The 24996-nt window shown below is 56.6% G+C and overlaps 1 protein-coding gene across 1 annotated transcript; it reads right to left on the reverse strand.

The window, feature by feature from the left end:
- Positions 1-76: 76 nt before the first annotated feature.
- Positions 77-24877, reverse strand: DAGLB (diacylglycerol lipase beta). Its single transcript, XM_054570216.1, has 16 exons — positions 24715-24877; positions 23179-23330; positions 17278-17449; positions 16090-16351; positions 14569-14691; positions 13686-13813; positions 12595-12721; positions 10922-11005; positions 9404-9481; positions 6229-6309; positions 6012-6139; positions 5078-5146; positions 4920-4992; positions 3815-4038; positions 3458-3702; positions 77-2416 (listed from the first exon to the last, which is right to left on the reverse strand). Exons 1-15 carry the CDS (start codon positions 24807-24809, stop codon positions 3495-3497), a joined length of 2004 nt encoding a protein of 667 aa, XP_054426191.1. The 5' UTR covers positions 24810-24877; the 3' UTR covers positions 77-2416; positions 3458-3494.
- Positions 24878-24996: the final 119 nt, after the last annotated feature.

Genomic DNA, 24996 nt, shown 5'->3' on the forward strand with positions numbered 1-24996 from the left:
TAATACTTGAATTCTTTTTTTTACTTTTTATTTTGGGGGTGTGTTTATTGCAGCGGCGGACAGCGAAGTGAGCGCCCGGCGTGGCTGCGTTGGCTCATTGGGGAGCCAGAGGAGGGGCCTTGAGACAGGCTCGGGGGGGGGGCAGCTCCAGATGTGCTGCCGCTGCCCACTGCTCCCCTGGTTGCAAGTCTTGTGGGGACCTTTAGGATTTAGGACAGTGGCCACCAACCTCTTTAGCACCAGTGACCAGTTCTGTGGAAGACAGTTTTCCCACCTTCTGGGGAGAGGGGTGGTTTCAGGGGATTCAAGCACTTTACATCCAGGCTCGCCTCCTGCCGTGGGGCCTGGAGGCTGGGACCCCGGTTGGGGAGACGCGCGCCAGAGCTTGAGTTCTCGAGACCAACAGCAGCCGGGAGTGCGCTTGCCGTGTTTTGTGTTCAGTCGGTGCGTGTTCTTGTGCTGGGGGCAGGGAGCAGCCCCTGTAGGGGAGACGGAGGGTTCAGCACAGTGTCCGCCACCCCGCAAGGGGGGAGGGTTGACGAGGGGTGGTTGGGTTCAGACCGGTTGGGCGTTGGTCAGGGACAGTGTCCGCCTTGGGACGTGTGCTTGTGTGTGCACACGCGCATTACACGGGTATCTCGAGCCAGGGCTCTGGGCTCCGGGCTGAACGTGGGATGCTGGGACCTGAGTTGGCATCTTGGTAGGGCGGAAGCTGACTGTGCCTTGCAGATCTTTCTGGAGCATGAAGTTGTGCTATAAACAGTTCATGCTAGAATCTCTTTCTAAATATTTTTTAGTCCTTGGAATATCTTGAGTTCCTTTTTCACCAAAGACGAATACACTGTTTAAAGACCAAATGTAAAGGTTTGCTCCGATAAAGGCAGCCTTCCCCTTTTATACCCCGCCAGAGCCAACTACTTTTGAGATCTTTCGACATTTGTCTCCACGCGTGTAAATCATAGGCTGTTTTTCCTTGCCAGGTCACCGCCGTATTAGAAAAGGCTGTAGCTCAGCCAGATGTTACGAGATGCGTGGGGCAAGGGTGCGGTCCACACTCCCCGAGTCTCCCTGAGTCTCCACGTGCTCGCCGACAGGGACGCGCTCAGGACCCACCCTCTAGGCTTTTACGGCGACCTGTCACACGGGCAGGACGGACTACACCTGCTGGGGATGGAGTGGCCCGCCAGCCCCTGCCTGGGGGGTCCGTCTACATACACCACGCGTTTTCACGGGTAGTTGGGTTTGTCAGCTCCTCCCCTTCCCACCGACATTCCTGTCTTGGCCAAGGTGAGGGCGCCCCACTGCCAGCTGCCCTGCGGCCCCCAGCCTTTCCCATGCCCTCCGTACGGGTCTTGTGGCTGGCGCTTACTGCTTGGTGGCTCCCAGCTGAGCCACGCAGTAACAGGATTTGACCCTTCCTAGACAGCTTTTGGTTTCTCTTGAGGTAATTAGTACTTCATTCGAAGCTGTTTTCTGTGGCCTGAATCTCTTAAGCTGTTCACGTGGGTGGGTCGTGTGTTTCATCAGCTTTCACTTTCCTAGTGTCAGGATCCTCTCGAGTGTCCCTAACGTGGTGGTAGTGATCGCCACCGCCCGATGCCTTGTTTTTTCATTTACTTCCTCATTTTGGTGAACAGGTTCTCCAAGAGCTCCCTGAGGCCTGTGTGAAATTGCTCTTTTTTGAACCCTCACAGCTTTGAAAATCACTTCCTTCTACCCTGCTACCTTCTGGCAGGGCCTGCAAGGCCAAGCTGGCACTAACTCCCCTTCCGGGGTCTTGGAGGCAGCGGTCCGCTTCGTTGGCCACGCCCACCGCACGGGATCCTTGTGGGACCTGCCCTGGGTCTCCCAGCGCCTGGGTGTATTTCTGTCCCTTATGCTCTGGGGGCCCTTCATCTGGAGCCTCGTGGCTCCTACTGTTCAGGTGTCCGTTTCTGTTGATGTCGTCTTTCATGCTTTTAAGTTCTGGGGGGTTCTGTTTTAATTCCCTGAACACCACCTTCCAGTGGGGGTCACAGAGCTTCTGCTGTTGCCCGCCCGCAGCTGGGGTGGCGCGAAGCTTCTCCTGCGCCTGTCCCTCTCAGTCCCTTCCTCCTCCCATCACCAGCCGCCCTTGGCGCGCCCTCACGGGCCGGGGGCCTCGAAAGCAGGGAACGCTGAGCACAGAGGTGCCTCATAGCAGGACAGCATCATTCAAAGCGTCTGAGATTTCTTACTTTTGTGCCGAGAACGTATAGGAATTAGGTCCAGAAAACGAACTTGTAGAAGTTGGACATTTCATGGCATTTCTAGTGAAGTTTTCAAAGGGCCCTCTGCAGGTTTTCAGAAGCAGATGTGGTCTGGCTGTGACCGCTGAGCAGCCCTGTGCCAGGTATCGCTGGAGGCAGGTTTCCCTGGTGGCTTTTCTCCTTGAAGGCTGTGGGAGGCGAGTGGGAGGAAGTCACTGCCCGGCCCTCACTGGACCGGTGTCCAGCCCGCCCACCCCAGACCCAAAGCAAGTGAGGGCCGGATTCTTCAGCTTCCGGGGACACCCCGCTTTGGCGAGGCCCGGTCCGCTGCCCCGCCCCCCGTCGGGTGCAGGGGGTCTGGGTGTAAAGTGTTTACCTCTGGCCTCCCGATTGTCCTGTTCCCCATCCTTGTGGGCTTTGCTCTTTTAAGAAATCCCTTTGCCGCCATTTACGGGCTTTGTAGGGTGGGGTGAAGCCCGATGCCTGCACCTTTGATCTCTAGCCACAGGGCCAAGGAGACTTCGTTTTGTTTAGAGTGGACAGGAAAAAGCCACTTAAAGACGACTGCTGTGGAACCACCCGGTGAAGGACCTTCCTGGGGCGCCCAGCAGGAGAGCACATCACCGCGCAGGCTCGCGATGCATGTAAGCACTTTATTTTTGACACCCTCTGAAGCCCCTGGCCACCTCCGAGCCAGAGTGCCATTCGCATCAATGGGCGTCAATGCCACAGCGGGTCTGTGTGACAGTGGATCGCGTGTATAAACAAGGACCAGGCTCCAGCCTGAGGGGCGGGAGCTGTCTCCACCGGCTTCCCAGGCCTGGTTCTGTCCGCACTGCCAGTCCCAGCTCAGGGTCGACCTCGGCGCCCCCAAGGGCAAGCCCGGCTGCGCCCTCACCGCCGAGGGCCGAGCGTGTAGCTGGGAATGCCAGGCCTGCTGCCCGAGCCACACGCTGGGCGTGGCCTCGCGTGAGCAGGGACCGGACGGAGGCCCTGCGGGCCTCAGGGCCTTAAACCTGGCTGCCGGGGCCCCGCCCTTTTCCGGGCTGCTCTCGGATGCCGAGGCGCTCGCAGGTAGCTGGGGAAACCCCACAGGGCTCCACCCATGTCGTGTCTCGGCTCCCCACTTCAGTGCTCCCGACTCCTGGGGCTCAGACCCTTCGATCCCATTGTCTCTCAGAGCGGCCTGCCGTTCAGACGCTCGGGTCCAGTGCCTGTCAGGTCCCTACCGACGCCCTGGCGCCACGGGATTTGCCCGGGTGTGAGTCACAGCGGCGGGAGCCCGTCGTCCACGCTGAAGCTTCCGGGGGCAGGACAGGAAACGCAGGCAGCCCTGTCGGACACCACCGTGTCCAGGGCTCTCATCAGGATGTCCGGCATGTGGTCTGTCAGCATCTTTGGGCCGATGAGTATCCTGCTGAACTCCGACTCCGAGGCCCACTTGGCGGTGTACTGAGAGGTGTAACAGGAGCACCTGACGGAGAGAAACCCATCAGCAACACGCCGCCCTGAGCTTGGCGCCACGCGCGTTTCTCCGCTGCAGAGTGTGGACCGAGCCAGGCAGGGCCCCGCTGCCCGCATCTCACCTCCCTGAGGTGCCCTCCTCCTCCAGGTGGATGATCCTGCCGGGAAGGTAGAGGGGCGGGTACTTGGTGGGGGACGGCAGCGGGGAGCTGCGGGCCAGCAGGCTCTGCTCCCCGAGGAGAGGCTGCGTCAGGTCCGCGTGGCCGTCCCCGTCCAGCTCGGTCGGCAGGCTGTCCGGGTCCCCTCCGAAGAGCTCGTACCAGCACCCGCGCAGCAGAATCTTGTACTAGGGCGAGACCCGAGAAGGCCGCGTCCCCGTCATTCCGGCTCCACAGTCCCCGGCGAGCACCCGGACCCGTGAGCCGCTGTGAGGTAGGTGCAGCGACTCAGGTGCGGGGCTGCGTCCTCGTCCTTAAGTCCCAGAGCTGAGCAGTGTGGGGGTCAGTGGCCTAAACTCAGGGCTCTCTTGGGCAAAGGAGCCGTCACACTAGAAGCAATAGTTAAAAACCAAACCACGTGGATTGAGGGGAAATTACCCTTAATTCTGTTCAGGTAACTGCAAAACAGTCTTTCTCTCCCCTTAAAGACATTAGATGCTAATATTTTAAAATCTGGGGTGACAGCTGGTAAGTAGAAGGTGTATTTTAAGTTCTTAATATTTTTTCTGATTAGCAACAAAATCTAAAAATGTCAGAGATGTACATGAAATCACATTTTGATATTTTTTGGGTCCAAGTTCATGTATCTCCTTGTTACCGCCCCCAGGCCTCAGACCACACCTCTAACAACCGTTCCTATTACTATCATCTTTAATGGCTGCATAATGTTACACAGGACAGACATACCATTATGTCTTACACTCCAGATGTGGCAGCCTTACTTTCTAAACTTTGGGACCAAAGGCATCAGGACACTGTTGGTCACAAGACAGGGTTAAGAAGTATGACAGCAAGTCATTCCATTGGGCCAGGGACAGTTCTGTGGCAGGAGTGGCTACTGGTATTTCATGTGCTGGATTTAGCCCTTTGTGTCCTTAGGCATCACCTGTGGGCACAGACGTCTGACCGGTGAGCAACGGCATCGCCTACCCTGGGCTAAGAGGCCTTGAGTTTAGAAACATCTTCCCAAGGCCCCGCAGGGCGCAGACCCGCCCACGGCGCGAGCTACCTTGGGCTTGTTGCAGTGAGCAATCACTCGCAAGATCCTCTTCTTCAGGTCTTCCATGTTGGCCACACTTAACCTGTTTATCCAAAGATCAGATGGAGGCTCAGGATTCAGTCTTTCCGGCAGCCCCCCGCCCCCGGCAAAGCCCCCGGCGGACTGACCTGGGAATCACATCCTTGCCCAGGACAAGGGACACGATGAAGTCCTTGGAGTATTCATGAAGGGCCTTGCTGAAATTCAAAAAAAAAAAAAAAAAAAGGTAAGAAAAATGAGTTAACTTTTTTACCCCTACCATAACTCGAAAAGATGGCGTGCCCCCAGGTGTCCGGCGCGGCGTCATTCACAGCCGCCGAGCGGGGGACCACCTCAGCGTCCCTGGAAGAACGAATGGATGAACAAGATGTGTGTGTAGACATGTGCACACACGGAATATTACTGAACCATAAAAGACAACGGAATCTCGGGGGCCTCTGAGATCTCGCTCCCTGGCATATGTGGTCATTGTGGCTCAAATAAACCCTTATAAAACTTTTCTATAAATAATTGAAATCTTGCATTTGGAAAAACACGGAAGGATGGTGAGGACACTGTGTTAAGTGAGGTTAAGTCAGACAAACACATACCATATGATCTCACCTGTATGTGGGATCTACCAGAAGCGAGCTTACGGAGAGCAGATCAGTGGCTGCCTGGGGGTGGGGGGGGAAATGGCTGAAGGGAGGGGGGACGCCCAGTTATAAAATAAGCACATCGACTGCCGTAAGCTCTGCTGTGAATAGTTGAAGGTCGCTAAGAGTCGTCAAAAGAAAAAATGTGCGGTGACAGACGTTAACTAGACTATTCATGGAGATAATTTTGCGAGAGATGGAAGCATTGGATCACTGTATTGTGCACCCAGGATGAATAAAATGTTCTTAGTCAGCATCGTACCATTTAGGAAATCGAAGCCATGGTCACACCCATGAGAGGCTTTTTCCTCTTTCTGCCACTAAATACTACTTGAAAAACAAATCTCTGGGGATGAAAAGTTAAACCACCAAAAGACCTGCCTGGACCAGCACCGGCCCGCAGCGCTGGCCCCTCCGAGCGCAGTACCTGAGCAGCCCCCGGGGCGGGGAGAAGGCGTAGCAGCGGACGTGCGGGTAGGCGCTTCTGAGCATGAAGGCCAGCAGGGCCGCAGCGCCCGCCCCCAGGCTGTGCCCCACCACGACCAGCCGGTACTCCTGGGGGACAGACGCAGAACGCGGACAGGTTAGAAACCAAACAGCAGATGGCAGAGCAAAGGGAAGAAGCAGAAAAACGGCAGTCTCACAGGAGCGACGCTGAAGGCCTGGCTCAGAATCCCATCGTTGATGAGTCGTCGGTACACGTAGGAGGCAGCCTGACAAATCCCCTGGAAACAGACGAAGGAGGCGACTCGTGACTCGAACGAGGCAGGTTCCGCAGGACGGGCGACGGGGCTGTGCTGTGCACTTATCTGTGACTCTGTCCCCCATTAAGAGATAAGCGTCTTGAGCAGGGGCCACGCCCGCCGCTCAGTGACATTCCTGGCACCTGCAGCAGAGCTGGGCATGCCACCAGGTGAACTGCACACATTCCCGGGGACAGATGGGTGACACCAGAAACACCTGTCCTCGTCAGTGGGTGCTCCCGTGGCGTTTTCTGTGCCTGTGTACTCTTGCCATTTGGACATGCCGTGGGCTAGTCCAGCCAGGTCCCTACGGTTGGTCACGTTGCAATGATACACGACTGAGGTTTCAAAATGATGTTAACAAAGTTTGGAATCAGTGGTGTTGATTAAGTGCCCACTGTTCCTGCAAAGGCAAAACTCAGAGCTTCACAGTGAGTTTTAGGGAAGCCAGGTTTGATTTAATTTAAAAAAAATACAGTGTAAAACTCCCTCACGAATACAGCTCTCTCACAGATTCTCAAAAGCCAAGCTGTTCCCACAGGGAGAGGTGATGCTCCAAGCGCGTCCTGCCCAGGCAGGTGCGGCCTTGGGCAGCCTGGCCTCCCATGGAGGCGGGGGGGCGGGGGTAGATTCCAGGCAGACAGCAGACTGGCCGGCCCTCTCCGGAGCCACTGCGTGTTTCCGATTCTGTAATCATGTTATTCTGTCAGTACAGTGCTGATGCCGGCCTCAGATGAGAAACCAAAAGGCAACTTGAAGCGTTTGCCATTTTGGGGACAATGTGACAGCACTTCCTGACAACCACCCGGTTTCCCCTCATGCCCTGCAAGTGCACAGCACAGTCGGCTTCCTCCAGCGCTCACTGGGCGCCGATCACACGGCCGGCCCTGGGCAGCCAGAGCCGGGCCACCTGGACCACAGCGGCTGCCGGGGCGCCTCCCTGGCACAGGCCTCATGCACACAATGCCTAGACCGCCGCCAGCGGCAGAGCTTCCAGTGCCGGGTGCCGTGGCCAGTGCCACAGCCAAAGCCAAGAGCAGAGGACACCCGGGCCCTGGGCCCGAGCCGCTGTCCTGCCGGCCTGCGGGGAAGCACTGCTGCAGGATGAGTTGGAGCTGCAGGCCTCGCCCCAAGCGCCGTGGCCACGGTCCCGAAGCCCGGACCCGCGGGTCGGCGAGGCCCGTCAGGACTGACCACTGCTGAGCCCTGTGGACTGGGGGGCTGGTTGGTGTGTCCCCAACGAGGCTCAACAGTTTTTCTCAAACGTGTCCAATAATAAAATGGACTCTTTCGTGACTTGAGACGCAGATGTATCGCTCAGAGTTAAAGGGAAAACCCCCCACTCCCAGGGCTGTTGGGCTTCTGACAGGCGGCCCCCGAAGCCCGCACTCCGCCCCCTACTGGAAACTGTCCTGGCCGGACACCCGGGCTGGTGACCCGCAGCTACACTCTTGCATAACCCACATCTGAATTAAAGTCAAGCATTTTATTTAAAAAAATGATTACTACAGAAGTGACATATTTTAGTTAAAAAAAGCACACCAAGTGCACAGGCTGGCACAAGCCCGTGGCCCCGTGGCCCCGACACCTGGTGGCCCTTGCAGCCTCCAGGACCTCGTCTGTCACCGGAAGCGCACGTCTGTCACCGGAAGCGCCCGCGGAAACCACAGCGGGATGCCCTCCGCCCTCCGCCCTCCGCCCTCCGCCCCGCAGAGGACGGCCTCCCTGAAGAGAACGGGAAGTGCGGACCCGGGGAAGCGGAACCGGGGCGCGCGCCTGGTGGGATGGTGGGATGCAAAACGGGGCGGCTGCTGGAAAACTAAACTGCGGGTTCCTCAAAAAGTGAAGCACAGAAGCACCCGGCCATCCCCGTGCTGGGCCCGCACTCAGAAGGAACGAAAGCAGGGGCTGGCGCACACATCTGCACGCCCACGCGCAGCAACATCGGTCACGACCGTCGCAGCGTGGGCACGGCCCGGGGTCCGCCTGTGGCTGAACGGATGAAGCGGGGCGGGGGCGGGGCAGGCGTGTCCTGACGCAGCCACCGCGGGGACGGACCCTGAGAGCAGGACGCTGGGGGAAGGAAACCAGGAGTAAAGGGCCCGCGCGGCACGACTCCCCCCACAGGAGGTCGCAAGGGGAGCTGCCTCCTCGGGGACAGCAGAGTGGCGCTTACCGGGGGCTGGGGAGGGGCTCAGCGTCCCCGGTTTGGGACGATGAGGGTTACAGGTGTAGACAGTGGGGACGGATACACAGCACTGAATGTATTGTATGGAATGCAACGTGAATGTACTTAGTGCTGCTGAATCGAACACTTAGAAACAGTTAAAATGAAAAATACAGGGTCTGGCAGAAGCAATGCCTGCTTGAGTATAGTTTGTAGGGTAAGAATATGGGTGTAATAATTAGTTTTAATTTGAACATCTCACCTAAAATGTCATCTAGTGTGTTTAAGTGTGATTGTCATGTTACAGAAGTACATGCTTATGATTCTGTAATTAAAAAGGGGCGTGGTTTGGGCCGCACCCTGTATTATGCCCTGTACACTTAAAACGGTAGGAAAACGCGACAACGCTCCGGGCAGGCCCTGTTCCCAACCCTGCAGGGGGCGCTCACGCGCCCTGCCCACAGCACCGCACAGGCAGGCCTGCACCGCGGGCAGCCCGGCTCCCGCAGAGAAAACGTGGGGAGCGCCCCCAGACAGCGCCGCTGCCCCCACTCGGGAGGGCTCCTGATGCGGGGGGCTAGTGCGCACTGTACTCAGCTAAGGTTATTTCTTCCACCGTCAGAATGTATCGCTGAAATTACAAGGGAAGAAAACATTCCACTGGAGTTCATGTGCCGACTCTGATACTCCTTCCCAGGACTGTGTGGCTTACGGTAAGTCCCTCTGAACCAGCGTCTGTCTCGTCGAGGGCTGGGGTGCGGACGGCACTGGGAGAACCAGCGCGCTCACCGGGGGCTGCGCTTGGCTGGGGCAGCTGTTTGTTATGTGGTGGGAGTTAACGACGCATTCAGAGTCGGGAAATTCTGACCCCCTTCACCTTAGAAACACCCCAGGCCCCAGGGCTTCTACCTTATGAGCCAAACGGTCTTCCACGTCACACTCTACGTCCAGGGTCTCACACTCCGCTGACAGGTCTGTGAGGATGTCCTACAGAAGGGCATCGGAAGGAACGGCGTCAGCTGGGGTGCGCCGGGCACCGTCTGAGGCTGGGCTGGGGGGACAGCGGGGATGGCCGTCTCCCGGGTCAGACTGCTGCAACCTGAACCCCTGAAGCCGGAACTCAGGAGAGAAACCCAGGTGGCCGGCAGCTCCAGAGACCGGAGGCCCAGCCAGCTCTGGGCCAGGTGTGAACAGCAGGGAGGAGGGCCTGGGACCCCTCCAAGACACCCCTCCGTCCTCCCTCACTGCACAGGTCCAAGTGCCACGAAGCGCCTGAGAGCCCTGCACTGGGGCTCACCCACAGCTCGCTGCGGGGGGGCGGGGGGGCGGTGGACAAAGCCGGCCACGGAGGCTCTTGGAGGAAGTGGCACCTGAGCTGAGAGCCCCCAAAAAATCGCTTTTAGGGAGAAGACAGGCAGGCATCTTCACCTGAGGGAGCCGCAGGACACAAGACAGAGGCACCTACAGTGGAAGCAGCGGTGGGCTGGGCTCGCGGGCGCCCAGCAACGCACGCATCAACGGGCTGCGGCAGAGAGGCGGCCTCGGGGAGGCAGGTGTGTCCCCAGGACCCAGGGGGCCGACCTGGGCAGCACCGGCCCCAGGCTGAGCTCCCAATGCCCAGGGGGCTGGAGAGGCAGGCAGGGTGGGTTGTAAAGCGCCTGCACAGCTGCAGCAAGAAACGTTGGCTCTGTGAGAAGCGGCAGGGAGCCCTGGAGGTTTCTGGGGAGTGGTAGGATCTGACCCATGTTCTTGAAAGGGTTCTGTCGACAGTACTTGGGACAGACTGGGACAGCGGGAGACTAGACACAGGGACCAGGGTCAAAAACGTTCCCTAGACCGGGAAAGACAGGACGGGTCCAGGACGAGGGTGGGGAGATGGCCTGAGACTGGGGTCCGGGCAGGACCATGCGCTCAACAGCCTGGGCGCTGAGGGAGGAGGCGGCCAATGACCACATCCTCATCCTCGCGTCTCCGTGGGCGGCCGGACGCGACGCCAGCCGGGGAGGGGGCGGGCACGGGGGCAGGGAGGGACAGGAGCACAGTGCGGCTCCAACACAGCTGCTTAACTGACTCCTCCGTTCTGGCCTCGGAGGTAGAGAATCCAAGGGGAGGGTCTTCCAGGTTGGGGGCCTGGCCAGGCACGTCTGGGGGTCAAGCGGGTACCCCCATCGGGCTCCTCCAGGAGGAGCACCCACCCCCTGGCGTCCGTCTCTGACATCTCTCAGCTGAAAGGAAAGACCTTCACCCACTTTTCAAAGGAAGGCTTTCGCAACCCCGGCTCACTTCCCCGTTCCCGGCCCGGGGCTTCCCTCCAAGTCTGATGCGGAGCCCGGACGGCCTGCCCACCCGGTGGAGCAGGGCCTGCAGGCGTCTGAGCCCCGCAGGCTGGCGCCCCCTTGTTCCCAGGCCTGACGTCACGCTGCTTACCTGCAGGGACATGGTTCCTCTCACAGCGACCACCACGGATTCTTTCCTGTGATCCAGAGCCACTAAAAAGGGAAGCTCATAGACCTGCAGGGGGAGAGGCGCGAGGACTGAATTAGCACACACGCCTGCCCCAGTGGGGCCGCCTCCCGGGGGCACGGCCGGCCGCCCCGGTTCTCCATGCTGCAAGGCTTTCACGGACCATGCCTTCGTTCACGTGAACAAGTCCCTCTGCTTCCCCTTCCCGGCCCCCGACCTCCCTCCCGTGTGCTGTGTGGCTGAGGGGGCTACAGGCTCGCTGGGCCTCGCTCGCTGTGGCCCAGCAATGCAGGTCTGTGGCTAAGTGCAGTGCTACGCGAAGCAACTCCAAGTCGTCCGTCTGGGCCAGACCAACAGGTACCGTCTGCCAACGCCTCCCTGCGGGTTACCACCTTCCCTGCAGGCGGGCGGGGCCGGCGCGCTGGCAGGTGAGAGGTCTGGGCCAGGCGGGCCTCACTCCCATCCAGCACCGCGCACAGGTAAAGCTGCGACTCGGTGCTGGCCCTCGCAGCCAGTCCTGCAAGGATGCTGAGGGCGTCCCTGTCGCTAGCGCCCCTTCATCTTCCGGAGGGTGGGGCGGCCCCAGCTCTGCAGGCCGGAGTGCAGCTGGCAACGGGCCAACGACAGCAGTGCCGCGATGACGGCCACCGGCTGACCACGAACGCCCCGGGTGTGGAGCGAGTGGGAGAGAGAAGACGCCGTCTTCACCCCCCGGCTGCCCCACCGGGGCTCCTGGAGAGAGCTCCCAGAACAGTCGCAAGCCCCCCGAGAAATGATCTTCTCTGAGACAGTGCCGCTCTCCCTGGCCCGATGGCCGGGTGAGGGCAGCGCTCAGCCCTCAGACTCGTCGCGCTTCTCAGGGCGACATCACACCCGGTCCCCCATGACATCCGGTGTCACGGGGCGGCCTGCGACCTGGGCTTCTGGGAGCCGCTGGGCTGGAGGGCGGGTGCTCACCAGTGGCTCCCAACCCGTCTGCACAGTGGAATCCCCTCAGGGCTCCGAGCCGAGGTGGGCAGGCCGGGGGCCGGGGGGGCCCTGCCGGAGGCTCTGATGTAATGGGCCCAGGTGCGGCCTGGATGTGCGGGGATTTCAAAGCTCCCGGGAGAGCCTCTGAGGCAGCATGTAGTTCGAGAACTGAGAGATCACGGGATCCTAACTGCTGCACGTGAGAGTCGCCTGGGGAGCTGCGAAGCCACACCAAGGACAGGTCGTAGAGGCTGGACAGCGTGGGCTTCTGTGGGGCCACCAGCTTCCCAGTGCTCCCGGCCCCCTGCAGAGTGCGAGACCCACTGCGCTACGCCCTGTGGATGCGGCTCAGACCCAGAGACGGGGACTGAGCGACTCCGGGCACCGCTGAGGGTCCACCCCCACGGGCCTCGCTGCTCTGCCGTAAAGGACGGACCCGGGTAAAGACGCAGCACAGCCCCGCCGGTGCAGGCTTTTTGCCCCACCGGACGCTGCACCCGCGTGGGCCTCCGGGGGTTTGAAACGCCCCTGGGATGACATGCAAAACTTGGGGGAAGAGTGCGAGGTGTGCATGTCTACGCACAGTTTCTGGGGGAAAAACTGAGAACTTCGTCAGAATTCAACGGACGCCCAGAACCCAAAGAAGTCAGACGTGCTGCCGTACTCACCTTGTCGTGAAAGCTGACGTGAACGAAGTCCCGGTACTGCAGCCCTGTCGTTTGCAGGATGGAGCCAAAATGACAGTGGAGCTGATCACCTCCAACCAAGTCATAGTCTGTTGTCCTGCTTCTGCAGCTAAGCACAGGGACAACCTGAGCCGCGGACCAAGGGACGCCGCACCCCATCTTGCTTCCCCAGCAAACGCAGGGCCTGAGTTCACAGTTTCCAGGACTTCGTCTGGCTAACATGTAATGGCCCTTAAAAGACAATGCGTTTCCCTTCTCACTAGAGTTGTGACATCTGGGATCACATGAGTGCTTTACCTTTTCAAAAAACGAATTAAGTCAACACGGATGGAGAGACCCTAAAATCACCAGCAACGGGACAAACTGCCAGCCGGCGTCTCCCACCGTGACGCGCCGTGAAGGGCAAGATTCCTCACAGAGCGTCCCTGCTGAGGGTGTGTGGCTTGCACGTAACCGTGCAGAGTGAGGGCCAGGCTACGAACTACCTGGACTGGACTTTTCAAAACGTCAATATCATGAGGGATAAAAAATGACTGAGAGGCTGCTCCAGGCTGAAGGAGACGTAACTAAATGCAACACATAGTGCTGGAGCGGAGGAAGAGTTGCTATAAAAATATTAGTGGGACAATGGGGAAACTGGAATACAAGTTGTAAATTAGCTAATGACTCATGATAAATTTCCTGAATTTTGTAACTGTGCTGTAGTTATGTGAAAGAACGTCCTTGTTCTTACGAAAAACAGGATGTCGGCATTAGAGACAAAGGGACATGATGTCTGCAACTAAACCCCAGTGCTGGGGGAGAGCTGCCGAGAGGGACGCCGCCCACGTGACCACCGAGTCCCAGCTGGTGCCTCCAGATAAAGGAGATATGGGAATTCTCAGTGCTGCTCTTGCAGTTTCTAAAATATTGCAAAATAGAAAGTTTTCTTTTTTTTTTTTTTTAAGGGAAATGTGATTACTTTTAGAAAATAATGTGCAGGCAGCACAGCAAACGACATGGGGGAGGAAGGCGGAGGCCTCCTGCCAACCCCCCGCCACCACTGCCCACCCCGCGCAGCGCCGAGCACCTACCAGTCGCCGCCGATTTTGCAGAGCCCGGTGAACGGGTTCCTGTAGATGTAGAGGGGCCACCCGTAGGCAGCCGCCGCGAACTGCATGTAGTGGTGGCAGTTCGCTAACTCTGCACCCAGGTCGGCTTCCTGCAGGAGGACAAAGCCAGCCCTTCGTCACGGGGAACCGCTCCGCAAAGGACCAACGAAAGCCTCAAACCTGAACTCGAAATCTGATTCTCCCCGTCTCTGCTCATGGAACACACCCCTCGGAGCATGTCCACAGGGAAAACGGGTCCTTAGACACACATGGCAACCGACCCCTCATTTCACAGCAGTGCAGCCGGTACCCGGGGTTGGCAGCAAAGACCTCCAACGTCCTCCCAGGCTCCTGGTGGGCGGAGCGGGGGACTCCCACCTGGCACAGGACAAACCAGCAGATTTCCATGCCGCTGCAACCAACCAGCTGGGGGACAGGAGCCTGAGGAAGGCGCAGCGGGACACGCGCATCTACGTGGACTTTCCTCTCCCCAAAGTACAAAGGTTTGTGGCAGGAAAACTCTCACCAAGGAAAGCTGGCTTCCCTGCCCCAGGCCCAGGGAAGGGAAGGCCCCGCCGCTGCAGGGAGTTCTGAAGTGTGGACTCACGGCCAGGTGCCTGGGAGAGGGTGCTTTAAAGATACCACGGATGGCGAAGGGGCCGGCAAGGGGCTCCTCCACCGGACCCCAGGCGGCAGGCGGCACACCGCAGCCTGCGCCCGCTGCGCTTTTGGTTCTGAGCCAGCGCCCGATCCGGCTGCTGGCTAGGTTTGTTTGTTTGTTTGTTTTTGGTTTCTTTTCTTTTGAAAAGATTTACAAATGAATGTAAATGTCAAGACTGTATAACCCACAGAAACACAGGCGTACCTGGGAGGAGCCTGGGGAGTGGCTGATCACTTCCTTGGGCTCCTGGCTGTTCCTGAGACTGTCCTGCTGCTGGTGGAGCAGGGTGAGGCCTGCTGCGATGTCACTGGGCACTAGATCTGTGTCCTGGGGGCGAGACCACAGGGGCTTGTCATACAACGTGGCAGGAGTTGCCTGTGAGTTCCTTAAAATCAGTTGTATATAATTCGCACATGCGTGCACATGCAGATATAGCTGTATGTAAAAAGGTGTTTAAAAATGTATTTTCCTTTCAGGGCTCCTCCTATATGTGAGCTTAATGTGTTTCATTATCCTGCCCTCAGACAAACCCGCTGGAGAACAAAAAAATTTTGTGGGTCTCTATTTCAAAGTGTCCTTCAATGACTTAGCTGTTTTTAATCTACCTCCCATCTTTTATAAGTCGGGGGAGTCGGTGGGTGAATTTGCCGCTTTTGTGGCAACAGCCGATTCTGGCCCCAGCTTACACTCTCAGCGGGCACAGCGGGCCTGGGAAAGAACCGTGAGCTGGGGAAGCGGCCGAGTCTCTTCAGCCCGACCTTGCCCTTCCCTCCCAGGAGGGCTAGCAAGCTGGCAGGGGTCGCGCCTCCTGTGGGCCCTTCTGGCCCAGAGGAAAGAACCGGGTGCTGGCCACTGAGCCCCGAGTTCCCTGCATGGTCCCTGGGTGTGATACAGGTCACGTCACCCTCTAGGAAGTGCCAGGCTCTCTTCTCCCTTCCTCCGCCTGGCTCCGGACTAGGCTGGAGCACTCCTTCACAGTGTCTCAGGGGACACGTTCCTCCGATCTACACACAGAGGCTGCTACCGCTGGACACCACAGAGCTGGGACAGAGAGCACAGGTGCGTGCGCGGCGCCGGAAAAGAGCCTCTGCCCCGCCTTGGGCTCAACGACGCCCACAGAGCAGTTTACTGGAGGCCAACCATGCTACGGAAAGACGCGCTTTAAACGTGAAAGAAAAACAAATGTCCCCAAGTTGCTGAAGAAACCATTCTATAACGGCGACGCCCTTCTGCATGGCAACAAACTACTCAAACTTTCCGTCAAAGCAGGCTGATCTACCGGTTCGATCAGGCCGTAAAGCAGGAAGAAGCCAAGGTCTGAGGGTGCCTCAGGCACGCGGCCCCCTGTGTGTGGTGTCTGCTGAGTACCGACTGGCGGGCGGACGTGAAAAGACAACCGCGAATTATTCCCAAAATGTACAGATTCCTTAAAACATATTTAGTTCATCAAAAAGCTAATTCAAAACCCCCTCTGTGTCAACACCAGGAGGCAGTGACCAGAGGCAGGGTCTGCCTGCCAACGCAGGGCCCGGCTACTGCCCCCAGAGAACCCGAGTGCGCGTCCCAGGGCAGAGCATCTCCCCCGCCCCCACCCTCCGGTTACAAACTCTCCAGGGCTACTTTACGTGAACGAGGGACCGGCTCAAAGGGCAGAGCACTCATCTTAACACAAGCAGCATATACCCAAGCAGAAGGAAGGCACGAAGCCAGACCCCCGCAGCTTACTGAGAAGAAGGTTGAGAAAAGCTCCGCTGTACTAGAGAAGGCAACGCGAGTGTGGTCGTCCTTCCCAACGCAGCAGCACAGGAGCTTGATTCTGGTTTCCCACACGCTCGTGGCTGCCGTCTTGAGGCCCGTAAGAAACTGGCTCGACTCGTGACTGTCCAGGAGGTTGGTGCCAGCAGCGGGGTACAGAGCCGCTGTCTTCCCCCCCAGGGGGTCAAAGACGATGACAATGGTGACCACAGTGGAGATGATGATCATCCAGCTGCAAAACAGAGAGCGAGCAGGCCGTGGCGGTGGGTGCCCCACCGGAGGCCGGCGCCGGGGGCTCCCTCTGGCAGCTCCGGTTTTCTGTCTGCACTACTGCGGCCCCCGCTCCCGAGGAAGACGCAGCTCTCCCAGAGCCTGGCTGAGGCGCGTGCTCGTCTCCAGAGCGCTCCTCATGAGGCCCCACGAAGACCAGAGCCCTAACAGCAAAGGCCGCAAAAGAACAAGGGCGCTGCGGGTGGGCAGAGCTGCAGCCCCCGACCGAGACCCAGGCCCTGCCTCCTCCGGGGCTTCTCGGTAAAACGGAAAGAACTTTTTCCACAGCGTGAGGACTCGGACAGTCTTTCGCCCAGAGGATTAAGGGCTTCCAGGCTGTCCACCACGGTCAAGGCTCTGTGGGTTCATGACCGTGTGCTCTAGCACAAGAGGAGCCTCGGAGAAGGAACTCTGCTGCCCCTGGTGGCGAGACCCAGGAAGCGCACTGTCAGCATGATGGTCCGTGTCCTTATTTACAACACAAGGGATGCAGCTAGATCTTTCAAAAATTTTTAGCCTGGAAAATGCAAAAATCTCTTTCTAGTGTCTAATTCTCTGTTGCCACTCTTCTCATCCTGCATTTACTGTTGGCCTTTGCTCTAGTCTTCGGGTTTTTTCCCTTCTTATGTGGGAAGGGAGGGAATACAGCACAGTGAGAACTGGTAAGAAAGGAAACGCCATCGACAGGTGTGTAATGGAAGATGGATTACTTCTCATGTGTCAACGGGTGCCTCTGAACGCGTAGTTTCCTTATAAAGGTCCACCTCCCCACTCTGTTAGGGAGCGCGCAGGCGCTGGGCTACCTGCAGCTACTCAGGAGGGCTTGTCTCCCCGGGCCGCCCCCGCACCTGTGACAAGGGACGGACAGAGACGGTGGGAAGGCCTCACCTGACCACGACCGTCGCGATGATGCTGTTCACAACTATCCTGTCACACTGGACGCTGCCTGCTATCCAGGTGGCCCCCAGCGAAGCCCAGGCCATCTCGGGCACAAAGAGCGCGAGGCGGACGTACAGCAGCTTCGCCATGGACTTCCGCGGCCCCGGGTTGCAGATGGTCCCTGAAACACAGGAGGCGCTGGCGCGGGTCGCCTGCTTCCTCAGAGACAGAGCCCCCCTTCCACAGAGACGCGACCCTAGGGCGCCCGCCGTGCTGCGCGCGCACCCGCCACCTGGCCTTTTCTGCCTGTAACTGGCAACCAGTGCCCAAGGCTGGGAGTACGTGACGGGAAGTGGAAACGGGACAAAAAGCCTCAGATTTATTTCTTAGACTTCTTAGGGTTTAAAAACACTTTGGGGTTCTAACTAGGGTGTCCATACAGTCACCGTCCAGTTTGGAAAGGTGCGGTTAACAATTATGCTAGGACAGCCCTGGCTGGCGTGGCTCAGTGGACTGAGCACCGGCCCGCAAAACAAAAGGTCGCGGGTTCGATTCCCAGTGAGGGCTCATGCTTGGGTTGTGGGCCAGGTCCCCAGTCGGGGGTACATGAGGGGCGACCGCACATGGGTGTTTCTCTCCCTCTCGGTCTCCTTCCCCTCCTCTCTCTTGGAAAATGAATAAATAAGATCTTAAGGATAAATAAATAAAAACAAACAATTATGCTGGGACAACCAGTGTCAAACAGAACTATCCCAGGCAAACAGAGAGAAAGTTCTAACAGCCAAGAAAATAAGGCCCGCCCTCCCCTGGAGCCCTGTCTCTCCAGGCACCGCGGAACCCTTCCCACCCACTGCCCCTTCACCCCCACAGCACCTGTGGGGCAGCACCATCCCAGTTTGCAAACGAGGAACCTGAGGCTCCCAGAGCATAGTAGCTACTCTCCCAAGTATGACCCGGGTCTATGACCCCGCTCTCCGCTCCCCAGCGCCCCGTGGTCCTCGCTTCCGGGACGTGAACAATGCTGACGTTCAGGGCCCCTGAAAGACGCCGAGTGTTTTAGACGCAACACTTGTACTGTATTTGTAAAATAAATCCAAGTGTCAACAGAGGCCTGTATGCTTTAATTCTCGATGTAAATCATCAACTCTCTCCGTCTGGGAAAAAGATATGATAAATGCTCATTTAAGGAACACAAAAATGACATACAATCCAAACAATAAATCTAAGCCCTAAAGAATAATTTGGTAAGGGGATCGCTTTTAAGTTCCAAAAATTGTCTTCCGCTAGAATGAATTACTGACAATCATATTTTAAAATATTAGACGCTATCAGGCCTCATTTTTGGCACAAAGGCGAGAGCTCATGAGGTAAGTGACTCAGCCCTCTCTCTGTGGGAGGCTGAGCACAGGCGTGAAAAAATCAGTTCTATATCTGGAGCTTGTTATGGTGTAACAACAGCCAATCGCTCAGAGAAACAGGAATTAACAGGAATCGCTGCCTGCACACGCCCACTCTCGCAGCACACGGGCGTGGTGGCCTCACACCCAGCAGCCCCCGGACCTGAACCGCCCAACAGACTGACCCTGCGGAATGAGATAAAATACATGAATGAGGAAGCAGGAGTTCTGGTTAAGGCTCCAGAAAAGAAATAACATACCGAAAGTGGCTCCTTTACACAGTCACACCTGCCCAGCAAACATTTTTACCTGACTTAAGATACTTATTTTCTTCTCAAGAGACAGCGTTGCTGGCGAGGCCTCAGCCGCTGCAGTGGGCGTGGTGGTGCCAGCGCGGCACCTTAGCAAGGCAGCTGCATCCCTGAAAGCTGGTTCGCAGCAGTCCTGGCGAGGTGACCCCTTGCCTTTCACAAGGCACGGCCATTTCTTAGGGTTTAAAAACACAAGCGCTACAAAAGGAAGGGCTGCATCGCGGACCCTTGGATTCAGCACCTCTGGCCACCGTGGCAACCTCCTCCGGCGTGGGAGGAGCGACGCGCTTTTGAGATACAAATGCAGAGGAGGGCATGATGTCCACTAATCAAAACCAGACACGGGAATGCACACCTTGTACGTCAAGGGTGTCCTATGGAAACGTGGTAGTCAAGAGGGTGGCCCTTCCCTAATTAAACCTCCCACACGGCAGGACCAGTCGGATCGCATCAGGGAGGCTCTCAAATCAAAACTAGAAGCTACCACGAGGAGATCAGGACTCTCCCCAACTGGGCTACAGAGCTGACCAACAGATGGAGGACCTGTAAACACACAAGCTGCTGTCTCTTGGACAAAATTGACTGAATTCCAGCCCTGGCTGGTGTGGCTCAGTGGGGTGAGCGCCAGTCTGTGAACCAAAAGGTCACCAGTTTGGTTCCCAGTCAGGGCACATGCCTGGGTTGCGGGCCAGGTCCCCAGTTGGGGCATGTGAGAGGCACCCGATCGACGTTTCTCTCTCTCTCTTTCTCCTCCCTTCCCCTCTTTCTAAGGAGTAAACAAAATATTTTATTAAGACAAGACTGAATTGCATTTGTTCCACTTATGCTCTATCACTTGTGTTTCTTTTGGGAGATAAGTCATCCAAAAGCTAAATAAACGTGGTCTTTCCACTCAAAAGACAGACACGCTACCGAGATGACTAATAAAGCAGAAGGGGCAATGGAGCCTCTCCACGCGTCAAGAGTGAATGTGTCACCAGTTACTTAAAAAGGCACCTAAAATATATAATTAAGAAAAAATTCACCGATGTTGTGCAGGTTACACATGTAAAGGGTGAAAAGTTCCTATGGTTCAAGTAGGTATAAAGTCAGTATTTAGTCTTTCTCCACCTCTTCAGTTACCTTCCTAAAAGTAAACTAGCAGCTTGTGAGGCTTCCCCGAGTCCACACATGACCAAACATGCGACGGGTACACACACCCTTCGGAAAAAGCAGCCAACTAATGCAATGCTCTGTGCCTCAGTGCAGGGGAAGCCCCGCCCCATCTGTTCAAGCATTTCTCGTCCTTTTTAATAGGCGCACAGCAGACCATCACACAGAGGAACCACGCGCTCCCTAACCAGTGGCCTAGCGACAGGCACGGGGTTTGTTCCAGTCTTCCGCACCTGTGAGCAGCGCTGCAGTGAGCGTCCCGATATATAGGAAAAAATGGACGGATATGCTCGCAGCCTAACTGGATTTCCAAGAGAGCCGACCACATTACATTCCCACCGACAACAGGAGCTGCTTGTTTCTGCACGGCCTCGACAACTCAATGTGTCCTCTAGGCAGGTTTTCCTTATTGTGACTCAGGCTGAACGATGTGAAAGTTATTTATGTTTAACCGTTCATGACCTTCGCTCATCTTTCTACCATTGATCTTTTTTTGATTTATTCAAAAATTTTTTAAAGATTTTATTTACTTATTTTTAGAGAGAGGGGAAGGGAGGAAGAAAGAGGAGAGGAACATGCCCCATCTGGTCTCTTGCATGCGCCCCAGCCAGGGACAGAACCTGCAGCCCAGGCACACACCCAGTGCAGTGACCTTCTGCTTTGTCAGACGACGCCCAACCAACTGAGCGCGCTGGTCAGGGCTTTTTCTTATTTATTACAAAAACTCCACATAATTAAGGAGATTGGCTCTAAGTCTCAGGTGTCACCATATTTTTTTCCTATTTTTTTTCTAACTTTCTTTATAGTATGTCTCACTAAAATCTACGTATCTTTACTAAAGCATACAATGTCAACCATTTCTAACAACTTGGCAGTTAAATTGATGAGTTTTGATAAAATACTGTTTTCAGTTCAGCTGTGATGACTCTGGCCACAAGTAACGGAAAATCCAATGCAAAGCAGCTTACAAACCAGAGACCTGCACTGACGTGGGGCCGGGGTAGGCGTCGGGGCTCCCCAGCTTCTCACTGCGCTGGCCCCCTGCGCGTGGGTGCCCCCCAGCTGAGCGCAGCAGGGGCTCGGCAGCCTGTCCAAGCGCAGCATCATCCTGAGGAGGAAGGCTTTCTCCGGAACTTCCCCGTAAGCTCCCTCACGTCCACGGGCCCCAGCGGAGTCACATGTCCACTCCTGAGCCTGGCTGAGGACCGGCTTCTCCACAGCAGAGCCTTGGTGTGCGGAGGGACGGGGGACATCCCGGATGACCCCGGGTGCGGCGTGGTGCCAGCGCTAAGGAGGAGGGGCCCAGGTGAATCCGGCCCCCCGCACAAGGGCGCGACTGTGCCCTGACAGCCCCAGAGATATCCGAAGGAAACCATTTCAGGGGAAAACCTTTACACTTTTGCTTCAAATCTGAACCCATGATTACAGTTGTAAACGTGGCGATTAACCGGAATGTGACCGAACGGAGGAGACACATGCCTTCAGTAATGCTGTATCTGGAATGGGACCTATCTCAATACTTCATCTTTCAGAGATTCCGACTAACAGCTTCGTGATGCTGCGAACGCCTCATGGTATGCATTCAGTTCCTTTTCTCTGGCATCCAGTGGCAAGCCAGCCTCAGGGACTGACACAGACCACCGAGAGAGGACCTTCTGGGACCCAGGCGCCACGCACCCGTTTGCAGAGGTGTAACTGAAGGACACGGAGCTCATTTTCTACAGCTTGCTCCAGTGAGTGGGCACAGGCCATGCTTCCTGGTCTTCCAAACCCGAAGGTTGTTTTCTCATGAAACGCTTTGCCACTAACATTTTTCTCTGTATCTCCCCTCGTGAACGAGCATTTTTTGAGTTTCAGTCTATCATCCCAGAATGCCACGAACTCGCTCTGACACCCACCACATCAGCTATGCCTCCCCGGTTTCATATCCACCTGCGATGCGGAAGTGCGCCTCCTACACCCGAGTTCAAGCTGCGATAAAACAGGGCGGTGCGTCGGACAGCGGCCTGCCCTGCCTTTGGCTGAGGCGCTTCACTTGGTCACCTATATCTTTATGAGTCACCAGAGCACTCAGCTCATCCTATGGACCAGAGCAATCGACAGGGGGGGTTTCCAACATTCTCAGCTAAGTGGCTATCTACAGAAAACGGTAACATGTAGAAAAATTATCACTAAGGATAGATGTAACTCTTGCAACTCATTAGTGAAAGGGCAAATAACTCAATTTAAAATTGGGCAAAGGATCTAAACACACATTTCTCCAAAAACTGGCAACAAACGGCCAATCAGCACATGAAAAGATGCTCAGTCTCATCAGTCATCAAGGAAATGCACATCAAAACAACCGTGAGACAGGCATCTCCCCTCCACGAGGAGGAGTCAGGTGACGAGTGTTGTTGAGGAGGCAGAGAAACTGGAGCCCTTACAAACTGGGGTGGGAAAGCACAATGGCGCAGCTGCTTGGAGAACACTCTCGCAGTTCCTCAGAAGGCTAGACAGAGTTATCGTAGCAATCCCGCCCCTCGGGACTCATCCAAGAGAAATGAAAACACGTGTCTATACAAAGACATGCCGGTAAATGTCCACGGCGGCATTATCTGTAATAGCCAGAAAGTGGGAACCACCCCAATGTCCACCTGCTGAGGAAGGAGTAAGTGAAACAGCATCTAGCCATTCCACAGAATATTATTCAGCCACAAACGGGAATGAGGTACCGACACACACTACCACATGGATAACCCTTGAAACCATTATGCTGAGGTAAGGAGCCAGGCCCAAAGGTCCAGCACAGGCAAATCTGCAGAGAAAGAAAGTCGCTTGGTGGCCGCCCAGGGCTGGGGAGATGTGACGAGCGACTCGGCACGGGTTCCTTCCTGGGTGATAAAAATGGTCTAAAAAACAGACTGCAGCGATGGTTGCACAACCCTGTGAATAGACCAGAAATCACTGAACTGCACGCTTTAAACGGGCGAACTGTATGCTGTGTGAATCACAGGTCGAGAAAGCTTCACATACACTGGGTGTCACACAGAAAAGGCTGCTCCTCTCACCTCTCATGCTGACGCCCACGATGGCCACCATGGCACATATGATAATGGCCAGCAGGACGATGAGGACGATCAGGTAGCTTCGGAGCGGGGCCCCGCCCGTACAGTCCAGCTCCCCCCGGCGCCGGACGTACAAGGTCACGATGCCGATCCACCTGTTGAGAAAGGGGAGGGTCAGGAACGCAACCCGAGGAGCTGCCTCGTACAACATGACAGAGAGAAAAGGGGTCAGTATCTTCCAAAATGAGCTGAGGTTTGCTCTGAAATATACTTTTCATCGATAAGCGAGTTTTATGCTTCCCACGTTACATAACTGTTCTGACCCTGTACCTGCTGAAGGGCGTTTACAGCCCTAAGAAAGCAGACGCAGTTCGGGCTGCTGCACGCGGCCCGGGTGACGCAGAAGTACACAACTGCTAAAGCAACACGCTGGATCCTTGCTAAATTATTCTCGACTTTTACTTCTGTGGATTAACAAAAAAGGACAGACACGCATTGTAATCTCCCGAGTAGATGGGAAGCAAGTTATGCGACGATGTTTTATTGCGCACACTGAGAAACTTGAAAGGACGGCTACTGTCCATTCATAAATATGTTTTGTAACTCAGTGCATAATGATGAAAGGCAGTGCCAAATAACGCCAAAGCAGTGGGCCTGCCGCTGGCGTATTTCAGCAGACGGCTCAGCCGCCCAGCAAGCACGCGGTATTAAGGATTCAAGTACAGGCCAAGGATTCCAGTCCAAGTGGAAAGGGACTCCGTAACTTTTTATGCTTTTGTCAGTTCTGCGAGAGCACGACCGTGTATCTAGAAATAATGGGAAGTGACCTGCAAAGACTTAGCTCCAAAAACTATGAAACCACTGTGCAGCAGCTCCTAACATTTCGTGTTTTTCTTTCTTTCCCGTGGAGAATCGACTGTAACAACAGCATTATTGCTCCTTGTTCAGGCCCTCTGATAACAGACCCCGGGGCCCCAATTCCTACAATTTCACACTTTGAAAAATAAGAGCGTATACGCCAAGCCTGTCTGCTTCTCGAGGAATTCAGAGGCACACCCGGCTGAAAAACGGCTCTGAAAGGCGCCATTCCCCATCTTTCTTTTCGCAGGTGAGAGATGCTGGTTGTCCCCGCGCAGGGCGCAGGAAGGGTGCAGGTGCTTGCTCCTGGGTGGAGGAAGCAGATCCGCACGCCCTGGCTTTCAGGATGCAAGGAAGTCCCGGCGACTCCCAGGGCTAAGACTGCCCGCACGCGGGCACCTGGGAGGGCTGCTCGTGCCCCGCAGCGCGTGCGTCCCAGCCGCGGGCCCACCTGCTCTGGACCTCAGTTTTGCAGGCTGTAAAATGGGAAGAGTAACCGCATTGCCACCTGCCTCCTCGGGAGGTGGCGAGAACTAGATAAGAGAACGCAAGGCAAACTCTGGACACTGCATTCACCTGACGACTGTCATTGCTCTCGGGAAGCTCGCCACCATGTCCCCCACCGCCTGCCCCCTCCTCGGCCCGGGACGCCCGATTGCACTTAAAGCCCGATGTGCTCACCAAAGCACACGCAGGAATAGCTCGAACAACCCCGGGAAGACCAAGTCGTCGCTGGCGATGGCCCAGCGCCGGCCGAAGAGCACCATCCCCGGCATGGTGAAGGCCCCACCGCCCGGCTTCGGGACAGCCTCTGCGCGCGATCACCGCCTCCGCCGCCGCCGCCGCCACTGAGCGTCTGGGGCCGTCCCGGCTCCAGGAGCAAACTGCCTGCGGCTCGGCGCATGCGCACGCGAGCAGGGAGCCAGGCGCACGCGCACGCCGACGCCAGGCCGGGCGCGCGCT

This window comes from Pteronotus mesoamericanus, unplaced genomic scaffold, assembly GCF_021234165.1.
Source record: "Pteronotus mesoamericanus isolate MK-2021 breed Mesoamerican mustached bat unplaced genomic scaffold, CSHL_Meso_final contig_1, whole genome shotgun sequence".
NCBI lineage: Eukaryota > Metazoa > Chordata > Mammalia > Chiroptera > Mormoopidae > Pteronotus > Pteronotus mesoamericanus.